At 43.6% G+C, this 14,826-nt stretch overlaps 1 protein-coding gene across 1 annotated transcript in view; it reads left to right on the top strand.

Moving 5' to 3' along the window:
* AKNAD1 (AKNA domain containing 1) overlaps nucleotides 1-13,368 on the top strand; it is a 40,496-nt gene extending 27,128 nt beyond the window's left edge. Inside the window, exons 11-16 of the mRNA XM_010372866.2 lie at nucleotides 1,927-2,021; nucleotides 5,832-5,954; nucleotides 6,043-6,150; nucleotides 8,952-9,033; nucleotides 12,091-12,220; nucleotides 12,966-13,368. Coding sequence (XP_010371168.2) covers nucleotides 1,927-2,021; nucleotides 5,832-5,954; nucleotides 6,043-6,150; nucleotides 8,952-9,033; nucleotides 12,091-12,220; nucleotides 12,966-13,097 — 670 coding nt within the window. The 3' untranslated portion in view covers nucleotides 13,098-13,368. The remainder of the gene's footprint in view (nucleotides 1-1,926; nucleotides 2,022-5,831; nucleotides 5,955-6,042; nucleotides 6,151-8,951; nucleotides 9,034-12,090; nucleotides 12,221-12,965) is intronic.
* Nucleotides 13,369-14,826: the final 1,458 nt, after the last annotated feature.

Here is a 14,826-nt window from a genome sequence, read left to right as displayed (position 1 = left end):
TTAAACCACCATGTCAGTCATCAGCTTTGAGCTCCCCTTTAATCCAAGGGGCACTCATGAAGCTTACTCACTGAGTCATCCCAGGCCTACTATTTTTATTTACTGAATTAAAGTCTAATTTTGGATTTTTAAAGATTTTACTAAGTATAATGAAAGTATTTTGACATTTAAAAAACATTTTTATTAAGCATTCAAGGTACTAAATTTCTCTCTTCTAAATTACTAGTGTATACCCTACAGAAGTACATTAAGTACCAAGACAGGAACCAATGTTCCAGACTAAATCATACTTTTTTATGATAGCCAAGCTGGAAGGACAACCAAGTGTACAATGAAATCTCACAGTGAATCCACTCCTGGGGAGTGATGAGGAGATACACATGACTTAGGAATTAAAATCTTGGTAACCTACATAATCCCTGAGGAATTATTGATTGAACGGAGGGCTATGTACTCTTTCTGTTAGAAAATTAAATCTCTCTCTAGTGGGGCTTGTCCTTTATGAAGCTTGCTGATGTACATATTATTTTCAGGATATTTATAAATTGTTTATATGTAAGTGGATAAATTATATATGTATAAAATGTAAAATATGCTTATCCCTTTACGTTATTTCTGATGCAAAACTTTGGATTTAAGGGTGCACTTTAGCTGCTTTGTCTTGTTGAAAAACTGTCTTCTCCAGTGGAATTAAGTTTGGCCAGAAGATTTGAGTGCACAAAGGAGTTTAAAAGCAGAAAAAGCCCTGTGTTGGACTGCACACACTTGAGTGAGATCCAAGTTTCCCACTTTGGAGAGCAGATGTTCAAATGCCCCAGAGGAGGAGGGTGGAGACAGAAAATGAGGTGTGAGAAAATATGTGACTCAGGAAGACAGCATGTTTTTCCAAGAGGAGGGAAAGGGCCTGGCTTCTCAGCCCCAGCCCCACGAACCCACAGTCCCGTCCCTTCTCCGCCAACAGCAGGCCAAGGCACAGCACGGCGAGCATGTGTTTGCCCAGCAATGCCTTGGGCTCAAACCCCAGCCCTGGGCAACCTGCCTCATTCATACCAGGGCATGGTGCCTTCCACACTAAGAATGAACAACTTTCCCTGGGGGCTATTACTGTATCCCAGGAGCTGAGCAAGAGCTTTGTTCAGAACTGTTATTAATTCGAATTCCTTTGGAGGAGTTGGGATTTCTGAGGAGGAGGGAAGAAGCTGCAGGTGGGTCACAGGAAGTCTCCTGAAGAATGTCCATTGCAGTTGCTTCTTTCTGATGCCACCTGGTGGCCATGTGCAACCAAAATCACCTCCACATGCTCCCACAGCCTTTAGTCCCACAGACACCTGACAAAGCCCACTTTGCTGGAGTTGTTGGATATAATCAGCTTGTACTTCCAGGGCCAAAGCTACGTGACCCATTACTGACGTATAGCATAGTTTCTTCCCCTGGTAGGAACTGTTTGTTTGTTTTTGAGATGAGGTTTTGCCATGTTGCCCTGGCTGGTCTTGAACTCCTAGTCTCAAGCCATCCGCCCTCCTTGGCCTCCCAAAGTACTGGGATTACAGGCATGAGCCACCACACCCAGCCTGGAATGGATTTTGATGCATGAAGAAAACTCCAAACTTTATAATTCCATACTTCAAATGTGGTTTGTAAATGTGTATATGATGATTAGATATTAACCTCTGCAGAACAAAACATTTATTTTTCATGTCTTGTGTACATTTTCTTATCAGGCCAAATTGTGCTCGGGTGCAATTTTTTGTAGAAAAGCTCTCAAACAGGCAGGCAGACAAGAGCTCTGTGTGGAGGATGACAGGCCCCTCCTACACTGTTCCAGGCTCTGATATAACAAAATTTAACGTTTCAGCTTTACCAAAACTTTCCCTATCTCTAGTGGACATGCACTGAAAGTTTACAGGATCTCATGCCCTTTTTTAGGAAGCCAAAAGTGGAGAAAAAGGGCCACAGAAGGATCTACTGTGGAAGATTTTCAACTGTCCATGAAAAGGCACCACATTCAGATTCTACTCCCAGTAAGTTGACGGGCTTGGGCTGGGTGCTCAGTCTTCAGCATCCCTCCCCATGGAGTCTTCTCACGGTGGGCACCAGCTTGCCATCTGCCACTCCAAGAGCATTTCCCTACACTAGGATGTTGCATGATGTATTTATTTATTTGCAAAATATAAAGAATGATTAGGCTAGGCATGGGGGCTCATGCCTGTAATTCCAGCACTTTGGGAGGCTGAGATGGGTGGATCACTTGAGCTCAGGAGTTCAAGACCAGCCTGGCCAACATGGTGAAATTCCATCGGTACAAAAAAATACAAACATTAGCCGGGTGTGGTGGCTTGCGCCTGTAGTCCCAGCTACCTGGGAGGCTAAGGTGGGAAGATTGCTTGAGCCCTGGTCGAGGCTGCAGTGAACCATGATCATGCCACTGCACTCCAGCCTGTGTGACAGAGTAGGACCCTGTTTCAAAAAAAAAAAAAAAAGAAAGAAAGAAAGAAAGAAAAAAGAAAAAAAGAATCACTTTCAATAAGATGTGGTTAAGTAGAGTGAAGCATGAACACCTGTTTCTAGCTGAAAATGAAGGACTCCACGAACTCAATCACAAGATGTCTTTCAGTCTGTCCATCCTCGTCCTTCCCACATGACCCATAACTGTACCTGGTAATGTTACTGGCTATGTGAGAGTTGCTGCTGCCTTGGATATATACATTTCACAGAAGCAAAGAAAGTTGGAGCTGGGAGGTGTCCCAGTGCATGCAATTCAATGGTTTTTAGTCATAAGATCCTTTCTGCAAAGATAGTTGAAGGAGAGAAACATCTAGCAGAACTGCCCTGGGAGAAGAGGTGGGGCTGGAGGCCTCTGCTCAGGCAGCTTCTCAGCTTAAAAATCACCTCTGAGCCTAACCTACCTATCCAGCTTGTCTCCCCAGCTTATGCATCAGGAAGTTGCACTGGAGAGCTGTCCAGGCTTTCTTACATCTGCACTGCCTGTGGCCCAGAGCCGTGCCTCCAGCTCTGCCTTCTGTTCTGTCACACTTCCTTCTGCACTGGCCTCTCTGTAGACAACACATTTCCAAATAATAATAGGGTTCACTGGGCTGGGTGCAGTGGCTCAAGACTGTAATCCCAGCACTTTGGGAGGCCGAGACGGGCGGATCACGAGGTCAGGAGATCGAGACCATCCTGGCTAACACGGTGAAACCCCATCTCTACTGAAAAATACAAAAAAACTAGCTGGGCGAAGGTGGCGGGCGCCTGTAGTCCCAGCTACTCGGGAGGCTGAGGCAGGAGAATGGCGTAAACCCAGGAGGCGGAGCTTGCAGTGAGCCGAGATCACGCCACCGCACTCCAGCCTGGGCGACAGAGTGAGGCTCCGTCTCAAAATAATAATAATAATAATAATAATAATAATAATAATAATAAGGTTCATTGATTGGAGATGTATTATGCTAGATGGTATAATGAAGAAGGGGTTTTCCAGCTGTAATCGGGGGGTCCCTGGGGTTTCCTGAAACCCTTTTGGGGGGCCACCGGGTCCTTCCTTTACCAGCTATATAGCTGTATTGCAGGCAACTGATGGAGATGCAGCTGTGGAATCCAGTTGCCTTTCATTAGGCCAGATATTCAAGATATTTGCCAAAACATAAAATGATGCCACTCTATTCACTAAATTTTTTGGAAATAGTCATTTTCATTAAAAACATGCCATTTTGTTAATATGAAATTGATTTATTACTTTTTAAATGCTATAATAAATAAAATTGTCTTTTAAACGGCTCAGTTTAAAATTCTAAAAAAAAAGCACCTTGGAACTGCTCATTTAGTTTTGGGAAATCTAAATGATTCTGCACAAGCAAAAGATAACTAGTAATCTATAAATTAGTACCTCTCTACCAATCCATCTGCAGTGGACTGAATGTTGAATGATAGCTGTTCTCCAATGAGGTGGGATTTTCACCTCAGGTATATAAAATGGTATATATTATCATTTTATGGTAGATTAAAACCACAGAAACAAAGGCTGTTTGGGGTCCTCAGTTTTAAGAGTGTAAAAGGGTTCTGGAATCAAAAGTTTGAAAACTGTTGCCAGTGTCTATCACATAACTCTCACAATATCCCTGTAAAGCAGGAATGTTTATAGATAAGGAACTAGAGGCTCAGAGAAGTTAAGTGACTTGGCAGGACCAAAGAGTGAGTGTGAGTGTATTAGTTATCTATTGCTGTGTTACCACGTATGCCAGAACTTAAGGCTCAAAACAACAAACATTTATCATCTTAGAGTTTCTGTGGGTCAGGAATTTGGGAGCACTTTAGCTGGGTGGTTCAGGCTCAGGGTCTCTCGTGAGAGAGGTTTGGTCAAGATGTCAGCCAAGGATGCCGTCATCTGGGGGCGTGCCTGGGGCTGGAAGATCTGCTTCCAAGATGGTTCACTCACATGAGCATTGGCCCGACATGTGGGCCTCTCCGATAGGCTGCTTGAGTGTCGTTACCACACGGCAGGCAGCTTCCCCAAGAGCAAGTGATCCAGGAGAGATATACTGAGATGGAAGCTTCAGTGTCTTTCGTGGCCTGGTTTTGGAAGTCATATGCCATCACTACCACTTTATTCTATTTGTTAGAAGTGGGTCACTAAACCCAGCCCACACTCAAGAGGAGAGGAATTAGGCTCTACCTTTTAAAGAGAGTGTCAGTTGGGTGTGGTGGCTTATATCTGTAATCCTAGCACTTTGGGAGGCTGAACCAGGACTGCTTGAGCCCAGGAGTTCAAGACCAGGCTGGACAACATAGGGACCCAATATTTAAACACAAAAAAACAACCAAAAACCACAGAAGGTTGAGGCTTGTGATTGAGCCACTGCACTTCAGCCTGGGAGCAACAGAGTGAAACCTTGGTTCAGAAAAAGTAAAAATAGCATGTTAAAGAATTTGTGAACATATTTTCAACCATCATAGCTAATAAGTAGCAGAGCCTTCAAACTCATTCCATTTGCTAATATGAAATGGATTTGTTCTTATACAATGAAGTTATTATATATTGTATAATATGTTAAAAGTCAAGCTGTCAGCCAGGGATGAATTCACTTTAACCTTTGAAAGATAATGTTAAAAATGAGTCTAACCATGAGTTCAGTAAGGCGAGAAGCATTGGAAGAGGCTTTGTCACTGCAGCATCTGTCCTGCAGCAAGATGTTGCTTGGACATCCAGGCCTGACATGCTCACCCGCCTGGCCCCAGGCTTTCATACTCTGGCCTTACCTGGAGTGCTGCTCTGTCCACAGCCTGCCAGACAGGTTCTAGACCTGCACCAGATACATGTGCTGTCTGCTACTAGCTTCTCTGAGGCTAAGAGAGCAAAGTCATGATTCAGGTTCCCTTATAGGCTTATGAATGTCACATAGAAGAAACCCATCTTTCCAGTTGCCTGGATGACAAAATACAGGCTCTTGGTCACAGCAGGGTCTGAGAGAAAGAATGTGGATGTATCAGGCCAACTATGGAAAAACAAATACAAATACAAGGTTGTCTGATAGTTCAGTGGGCCAAATTGCCGCAGATCCATTCATTCAGCAGACCTTTACTAAGCCTAAATATGTATGCCACCTCTTGAGATTTTCATACAAGAAATGTTAATTATCAAAACATTTCTCAGTTGTCAGAAGGGAATCCCAAACGTTACCCCAGGCTGGCAACACCCCTTGGTGACACAGCCGGGACGTTAAGCACTTTGGTGCCAAATACGTACCCTGCATGGTTATAGCTCTGCTCTCCACACTGTATTTTATGACTATAATTAAGACACTTACCCTTCATTCATGCAACTTGGGCTTTTTCAGATTCTGATACAGGACACAGCTTCTATTCTGATGCTGGCACTGAAATGCAGAGTAACAAATGTCAGGACTGTGGCACTAAGATTCCTACCTCCCAAAGAGCCTGCAGAAAGGAACCACCTAAAGGTAACACTCACCTGGGGCCTCAGAAAGGCGAGTGGGGACAGCCACTGTTCCCAGGCAATGAACTGCATTTTTAATCTTTTCTTTCCAGAATTTCATTATAGATACAACACTCCAGGACAGAATTACTCAAATCATAGCAAAAGGGGTGCCTTTGTCCAGCCCCATTCTTTAGATGAAAGCAAAAACTCTTCACCCTGTAAGTACATCTCCTGCATGACCCCATCCTTGCCAACAACCTAATGTCCCAGATATGGGACATTCACATGACACTGGCCACCGCTTTCATCTTGGAAGCCCTGGCCTCTCCATTCTGCTGCCCAGGTCTTACGCACTCGCCTGACACTTCCAAATCCAGCCCTACACCTGGATGGCAAGAGGCTGAGCGGGGGCTAGAAAATATGAAATTGCAGTGAGCAAGGACTTTGAAAGTTATTAAGGACTCTACAGTGCAAGTTGGTAGCGACCCGTAAATGTTTGCTGAACAAATAAATGACTTACTGGATAATTACCACTATTATTGTTGCTATTCAGAGGTGGCTAATGCTTTACATATATCCCTACTAAGAGTCAGCATCTAGAGAAATAGACTATTTTTACACTCCATAGACATCACATTGCTAACTTCCAATGCAAAAATTTGCTTTCTGAAAAAAAATTAAAATCCCACAAACACATATTTAAAAACATGAATGACATGGCTGCCCCTTCCCAAGCTCTTGAAAGGAAGGAACTCATACCCAAACAAGGAAAGCTCAAAGCAAAATGGGGTAAGTTCTAAAAGCAGGGCAAACTGTGCCAAGGGAACAGGAAGGAGGGAAGGAAGTACTCCTAGTTTTACCCCTGAATGACAGCTATACCTGGTTCTCTGAGACGCCACATCCTTGCCCTCATACCTTCAGAGCTCTTCCTCTCCTTCTCTGGGAGAGGGCGCCAGGGATAATGTTTCTTATCTTTCATCATGGCCAGTGCCCAAGCCTTAAGAATGTCATTTACCTGACTGACCTCAGCTGTGTCTCCCCTCCCCACCTCTGGCTGCCACATCCTCCAACTGCATGTATTCTTTTGAAGTGACAGTCACTAAGGCTGGAGAAGCCACAGGGCAGATTTCTTCACTGTCTTCTTAGTCTTGAGGTCTACAGCCTGTGTCATGCCAGTATACGAACAAGGGCTGCAACGGATTCATCCACAATCTGATCTTGAACTCCATTAGCTAACTAAGGGCTGCAACGGATTCATCCACAATCTGATCTTGAACTCCATTAGCTAACTAAGGGGGTAGAAGTCATAGGGAGGCAGCTTCTCCTCCAGGTTACAAAGACCCTTACAGCAATTGGAGCTGACAGAAAATGCAGTGGGCTGCGGCAGGAGGTTGTGAGCTCATCTTTAGACTGGGAGGCAATGGACTTTGTCTGAATGCTGTAGATCTGTACACTGCACTAGAACTGGACCAGGTGACACGGTGGTGCTTTCTAATTCTGAGTTTCCAGTAAAATCCAAAATTACATTTGGAGACTACCAAAGCATCAAGATTGAGCTGGTTAGTGCCTCTTCATCATGCCCCAAGTCTCCAAGTCTAGGTGGTCAGCATGACTAAATCTGGGTTTCTGGCTTCTGCCCTGCCTTGCATGTCTGAGGGACAATCTCTTCCAGCGTCCCTTGTCCAACGGGACCCTCCTGAGGGTGAGTGAAGCCTGGCTACTTGACATCAATGAATAAGACAGGAGACCTGGAGGGAGAACGAGGGGAAGACAGAAGAGAAGAAGAAGAGGGAAAGGGAAGGGGAGAAGGGAGCCCTGGTGACAGAGAAGGCAGATTTGTTGGTCACTGACTCATCTCTTTTCCTTTCTCTGTCTTCTTGTCTTCCATGATGACTTTTCCACATTTTCCCTCTCTGTTTAGTCTCTATTTTCTGGAATTGTCTTTGCAACATAATCATTAGTTTCTACTCCTAGAATATTAACTCCTAAAATTGAAGAGGATTTCAGAAATCCATTTGGTCCAACCTCTTGGAAGATATTATTCCTCCATTTATCGATGTGGTAGTTAAACCCAGAGAAGTCAGACGTCATGCACAGGTCACACAGCAAGTACCCAACGAACCTAAACTCCTGGTTTCTATTTGATAATAAAACTCTTTTTTTTTTTTTTGAGGCAGAGTCTCGCTCTGTCACCCAGGCTGGAGTGCAGTGGCACTATCTTGGCTCACTGCAACCTCTACCTCCCGGGTTCAAGTGACTCTCATGTCTCAGTCTCCCAAGTAGCTGGGATTACAGGCACCCACCACCACACCCGGCTAATTTTTGTATTTTTAGAAGAGACAGGGTTTCACCATGTTGACCAGGCTGGTCTTGAACTCCTGACCTCAGGTGATCTGCCCATCTTGGCCTCCCAAAGTGCTGGGATTAAAAACATGAGCCACCGCGCCTAGCCTAAAACTCCTTTTAAAATTGAATTTCTTTTCCTAAGTTCAGAATACTTTATAGAAAGTTCTTTTTTTTTTTAATTTTTTTTTTTTTTTTTTTTTGGGACAGGGTCTAGCTCTGTCGCCCAGGCTGGAGGGCAGTGATGTGATCATAGCTCAATGCTTCCTTGAACTGCTGGGCTCTAGTGAGCCTCCTGCCTTAGCTTCCTAAGTAGCTACAAAACTGTAGGCACATGCCACCATACCCAGCTAACTTAACAAAAAATTTATAGTTAGTATGGAAGGGGTTTATGAATTTTTTTTTTTTTTTTTTTTTTTTGGTAGAGACAGGGAAGACTGGTAGCAAACTCCTGGCCTCAAATAATCCTCCCACCTCAGCCTCCCAAAGCACTGGGATTGCAGGCATGAGCCACCGTGCCCAGCAAAAGTTCTTTGTTGTCTGTATTCCAGTTTTCTGATTTATTAAAATTTTATGAAATATTTCATTCATACAAAAAGTTCAAGGAATGATACATATGCACCATTTGGGGCTCATTTTTGATACTCTGAATTTAATCATAGCTAACATTTTTCAGCTTTTTTAAAACTCAAACGGATCTGTTCTCAGAGAGTGAATTCAAAATCCTTTAAAGGTGAACATGAGCCCACACCAGGAAAGTAAGTATTATTTCATGATTACTAACAAAACATCTCTTATTGGTTGGGTGTATACAGTGTACTTGATAGTGCATTAACTACCTACCCCAAGATAACCTAGATCATTAGGAGTACAGCCAGGATTCAAACCTAAACCTATCTAATACTTCAATCATTCATTTGTTTATTCAATAAACCAAGTCATTGTGCGAGGTACTGAGGACACAGGACAAAGTCAGCCACTGTCCCTGCCCTCACAGAGCTTTCTTTTTTGGCAGAGAAGCCGCATAGTCTTTGTAAGTGCCAAGAAGGGGATGTACAAAGTCCTATTGATCTAATTTGGGGGTTCAGGGAAGCTGAGCTTTGAAGGGTAAGTATGAATGAACTAGCAAGGGGATCTGAGGGCAGTGAAGAACATTCCAGTCTAGGAAAGCTTCGTGTTGTGAGAAGGCACTTGGCAAGTTCAGGAATGGTGTGACTGGAACCCCAAAGAGGGAGCGGCAGTGGAGCAAGATGAGGCTGATGAGGGAAGGAATTGTCAGGGCCAGTCCATAGAGACTTGTCAGCTCCAGGAAGTATTTCAGAATCTTAGGAGCAAGAGGAAGCCAATTAGGGTTTTTTTTTTTTTTTTTTTTTTTTTTTTTGCTGTTAATTCATTTTTATTTTTAGAGACAGGGTCTCCCTCTGTCACCCAGGATGGAGTGCAGTCGTGATCATAGCTCACTGCAGCTTGGAACTCCTGGGCTTAAGTCATCCTCCCACCTCAGCCTTCTGAGTAGCTAGGACTATAGGTGCCCATTAAAAAAAAAAATTTGTAGAGACAGAGTCTTGCTATGTTGCCCAGGCTAGTCTTGAACTCCCCACCTCAAGTGACCTTCCCACCTTGGTCACCCAAAGCACTGGGATTACAGGTATCTGGCCCCCTGGTGAAGTTAAAAAAATTTTTTGAGGCAGGGTCTTGCTCTGTTGCCCAGGCTGGAGTATAATCTTGGTTCACTGCAGCCTTGCCTCCCTTTGCTCAAGTGATCCTCCTGGCTCAGCTTCCTGGGTAGCTGGGAGTACAGGCATGTGATACCACAGCCAGCTACTTCTTTTTTTTTTTTTTTTTTGGTAGAGATGGGGTCTATGTTTCCCAGGCTGATCTTGAACTCCTAGCCTCAAGGAATCCTCCTACCTCAGTTACCCAAAGCACTGGGATTACAGGCATGAGCCACTGTGGCAGGAACCCCCCCCCCCCCCCCGCCCCAGTTAAGTTTTTTAACCAGGGAATTTAAAAAGATTTTTAGTGTTTTAAAGGATCAGTCTAGCTACTGAGGGAGTGGAAATGAATTAGAGGAGTTAAGATTGGAGGACAAGGCCAAATAAGAGGCCAGTGCAATAATTCAGGTGAGATGATGCAGCTTGACCAAGGTTGGTGGAGATGGAAAGAATAGAGTCTGTGTATTCATTCAAGAGCTATGTAAGAGACAGAACCAATAGCGCTGCAGAGTGGCTAAGAATTCAGGCTCTGCTCTCAGAGCCACTCAGTCTGAACCTACTACCCTCTACCATAGTCTAGCACAGTGTTTAAGAATGTGGCCTTTGGAGACTTCTTGGGTTTTATTTATTTATTTATTTAGTTTTTGAGATGTAGTTTCACTCTTTTGCCCAGGCTGGAGTGAAGTGGCACAATCATGGCTCACTGCAACCTCTGCCCCACTGGATTCAAGTGAGTCTCCTGTCTCAGCTTCCCGAGTAGCTGGGATTATAGGCATCCGCCACCATGCCCAGCTAATCTTTGTATTTTTAGTAGAGACAGGGTTTTGCTATGTTCATGACCAGGCTGGTCTCCAACTCTTGACCTCAGGTGATCCACCTGCCTCAGCCTCCCAAAGTGCTAGGATTACAGGCGTGAGCCGCCACGCCTGACTGACTTCTTGGGTTTGTCTTGGTTCTGTGTCGTTGGGCAGGTTCCTTGACCTAAGTGTGCCTCCATTTCCCCACATGTAAAGTGGGAATCATAATAGTGCTAAACTCATTGAGGACTGAGTCCATACATTTAAAGCACTTAGAATGGTACCCGGCTCATAATAAGTACTTAGCAAGCGATGGCTGTTATATTGTTGACAGTGGAGAGTGATGGGATATGGGGAGAGAGAGGACTCTTCTGCACTCTGCCATCCCCTGCCCCGAGTATTTCATTAGTTAGGGGCCCTGGATGCTGGACCACCTCTTGCCTGGAGGATCAATCCAATGTGTTAAAATAACTTGCAGAACCAATTGATGCTCATATGGTCGGGAAGAGGGATGAAAGGAGGTTTTCTGGAGATGATATTGCTCACAAGTGTTTTATGTAGCAAAGTAATGCTTAACAGAGGAAACCTGAAGCCAGAGGAAGATGTGAGGGTGGCTCTATGACAGCCCTGTCAATAGGCAAGTTCTTGTGGTATCCCTCAGGGCCAACGGCTCATGCTTAAGAAAAGCGTAAGTCCAGGCTGTGCCCTTCACAGGCTACGCAAATAACCCCCTAGAGCCATGCTCTGCACAACCCGAACAGCCCAGTGGCCCTGCACCCCTCACTCACCTAGTGCAGACTTCTGGCCATCCCTAAGAGAGAAGCAATCACAGGGTAGCAGGCAAGGGGAGCCTGTTTACTTCAAAAGGAGCTGCTTTTATTTTTTGACTGCTTCTGCCTCCCTGAGGTGAAAGCTCACTGGTGCCAGAATGAACTCAACCCAAGGTACCTGCAATTGGCAGTTTTGTGCATTTGTTTTATTAAAATGCAAGGTAGAAAGTTGGCCCCAAAAGAATGAAAACAGAATAAAAAATGTCTTTAGAGTCTTGCCTCTATCTGTACTAGAGGAAAAGGAGATCAATTCTGGGAGTAAATACCCTCATGGTCATGGCAACAACGTTTTTCTGAAGCCCAGCTGCGGTCAGCCACATGGGAGTATGAGAGCTACGAGGGCAGCGGGTGCACGAATCCGCCCACACCCAAACCACACACATAGAGCCATTACCGACCACAGAGCTGAGGTGAACAGGAGTGTGCTTGAGGGTGGTGCTTGACACAAGTATCAATGTGCTTTTGTCCTCCAGAAAAAACCTTCAGGCTTTCATGACCTACAGCTCAGACCCTGTAACACCCTCACCCCATTTCTACTCCTGCAGGATTTCTGGAAGCAAATCCTTATGTGACTTTGATAGCACTGAAGAAACAAAATCTGAGGTGAGGACTTAGAAAATCATTCGAGAATCCTTGCAGCTGGTAAGCTTGATTTGATGCCCACAGAACTGGCAGCTCTTAAGTTATTACAGTATCAGGGCTTCAGAAAAAGCTCTGCTAAAGACAATTTTGTGCTCAGCACTAAGCTAAAGACACACAGCCTCAGCAGCTGCATGGTCTGTATTATTCTGAATTGGTTCCAAGGGAAATTTCCTGGAGAAAGTGATTTGTGGGTGGTGCCTCAGCTACAGGATTTCCCTGGCTGGGGGGCTGAAGGCAGTGGGTCTGTTCCAGTGACACTGTGATCAGGGTTGCCAACAGTTTCCTATTTCAAGTCACTGCCTCGAATCCCCAGGCCACGTTCAAATGTTTCCATACGCATGCGCTGTATCCCTGAATACCCTCTCAGTGGTTATGGCTCCCAAATCCCCATCAATGGCCCCTAAGAGCTGTTCTTTTTTTCTCTTTCTCTGCGGCAGGGAAACAGCCCAGCTGGTGGCTGACCTCACCCTCTGATTCATGCTCATCAGTCACGTGCTGGTCTTTTTTTCAATCCCTTTCCCTAACAAATATATTCCATCTCAGACTGGTCTCCTAGGAAACCAACCCTCAAAAACAGAAATAGACCAAGTGGAAAACAGGAATACTCCGAAAATTCCACCTTGTAATGTTTAATAATGAGAGAACCCAAAGAACAGAAACAGCAGTTAGTTTATGTAATTAAAATGTGTGGACTTTTCCTCTGTAGATTTTAAACTCGGCTTTGGATCATGCCCTAAGGACAGCAACCATTTTGAAAGAAACTACAGATCAAATGATTAAAACGATTGCAGAAGACCTTGCTAAAGCACAGAGGTGGAGGAATCGACTGAAATACTAGTTCAACGCTAGGCAACTAAAGATTCAAAAGAAAAAAATGCAAAGAAAACTTGATCTTCCCCCAAAATGTATTTTACTTACTACACAATTTAGGAAGATGACTTTCTAGAGAAAACACAGAAACCATAAGAAATGGGTAACACAAAGTACTTAAAGGAAAAAGAAAAAAAGAAAGGACTTTTGATTCTTAAAATCAAAAGCAACCAACAAGTATTTATTTTAAAATAAATCTATGTTCTTCCTAACTCATAATAAAAGAAATCAGAACAAAACAATGAATTTCCTTTTATCTATTAGTCTGAAAAAAGATGAAAGAACCCTGTGTCAGTGAGGATGGAGGAAACTGGTACTCTCATATGCTGTTGGCGGAAATGCAACCTTTTTGGAAGACCATTTGATAATATCTACCAAGTTCCACAAATTCCAAATCATGTGCCTTCAGAGCAGCAGTTTCACCACTAGGAATTTCTTTTATATATAAGCCACACAGTGTGGCACGATATATGTACAGGGAAGGCCACTGGAGCACTGATCGTAACAATCCCAAGGGGGAACTAATCTAAATACCGCCTGTGATGATTCATAAATGACAATACTTTGTAGCCACCGAAAAGAATGAGGTTGGATTATCTGCAAAAGTCAGTGAAAGAAGCAAGATACCTAAGCATATATATAGACAGTTGTAACCTCAGGGGTCTTGCTATGTTGCCCAGGCTGGACTTGAACTTCAAACAATCCTCCCACCTTAGCCTCCTGAGTGACTGGGACTACAGGCACACACCTCTGTGCCTGGCTCTTCATTTGTGTATTTTTTTTAAAGGGCATACCTATTTTTGGGAAAGATACCTAAAAATCTTAAGTGAACCTCTAGTAAAGGAAACTGGGAGTTTTGGGGGAGAAAGGGGTTTTTATCTTCTTTCCTGTACCATATGAAATTCTTACAATATACTTAGAAGTCAAAATTATTTGTTTAAAGATCTCTTGAAGTCAGAAATATGTGAAAATAATAGCCTTAATGAAATTTTGGAAAAGACAGTTCATTAAAACTGTGTACCAGGGATTAAGTAAATTTGTAACGTTTCATGTAGACCAGAGCAGGTTTTTTGTTTTGTTTTGTTTTGTTTTTCTTTCAGAGCAAGCTTTTGCTTTGCTTCTTTAAGAGTGATTTATTACCTCCTTAGTGACAGCACAGCAGAGTATTGGCTCTTTCCCCCTTTCCTGAAACTTCTGATATTCATTCACCCCAGACATTCAACAAATGGTTTCCTGACTCCTAGAGTTTAGCTCAGTGGTCAGGAGGGAGTTGAATCTATTCCCACTTTAGATTTTCATGCCAATGTGGGCAGCTGGAATTTGTCTAGCTGGCTGGAGAATGGACTGTTTTTAACTTTGGGGTTTGTAAATTGGTTGAGGGTACCCTGGAAGAGATAAAGCAGAGGTCAGTCTGAAAATACCTCTGACTTTATGGCCAAATTTACTTCAGGCTGTGGCACTGTAAGGAAGATAGCAAGGAACTATGGGTGATATTATAACAGAAAAAACAGAGCTTAAACTGTGTGTGTTCCATTAAGTAAAATGTATAGGAGGTCATTTTTTTTGGACTAAGCTCCTGCAGGAGACCCCAACAGACCAGACCAAACTAGAATGCAGTCACTCATGCTAGGTGCCACGTAATCAAACTGAACTTTAAAATAGGCCAGTTTTTTTTTTTTTTTTTTAAACCTAAAAAC

Source organism: Rhinopithecus roxellana, chromosome 8, assembly GCF_007565055.1.
Source record: "Rhinopithecus roxellana isolate Shanxi Qingling chromosome 8, ASM756505v1, whole genome shotgun sequence".
Taxonomy (NCBI): domain Eukaryota; kingdom Metazoa; phylum Chordata; class Mammalia; order Primates; family Cercopithecidae; genus Rhinopithecus; species Rhinopithecus roxellana.
Note: the sequence above shows the minus strand (reverse complement) of the source record. Positions and strands in the feature narration are given on the sequence as shown.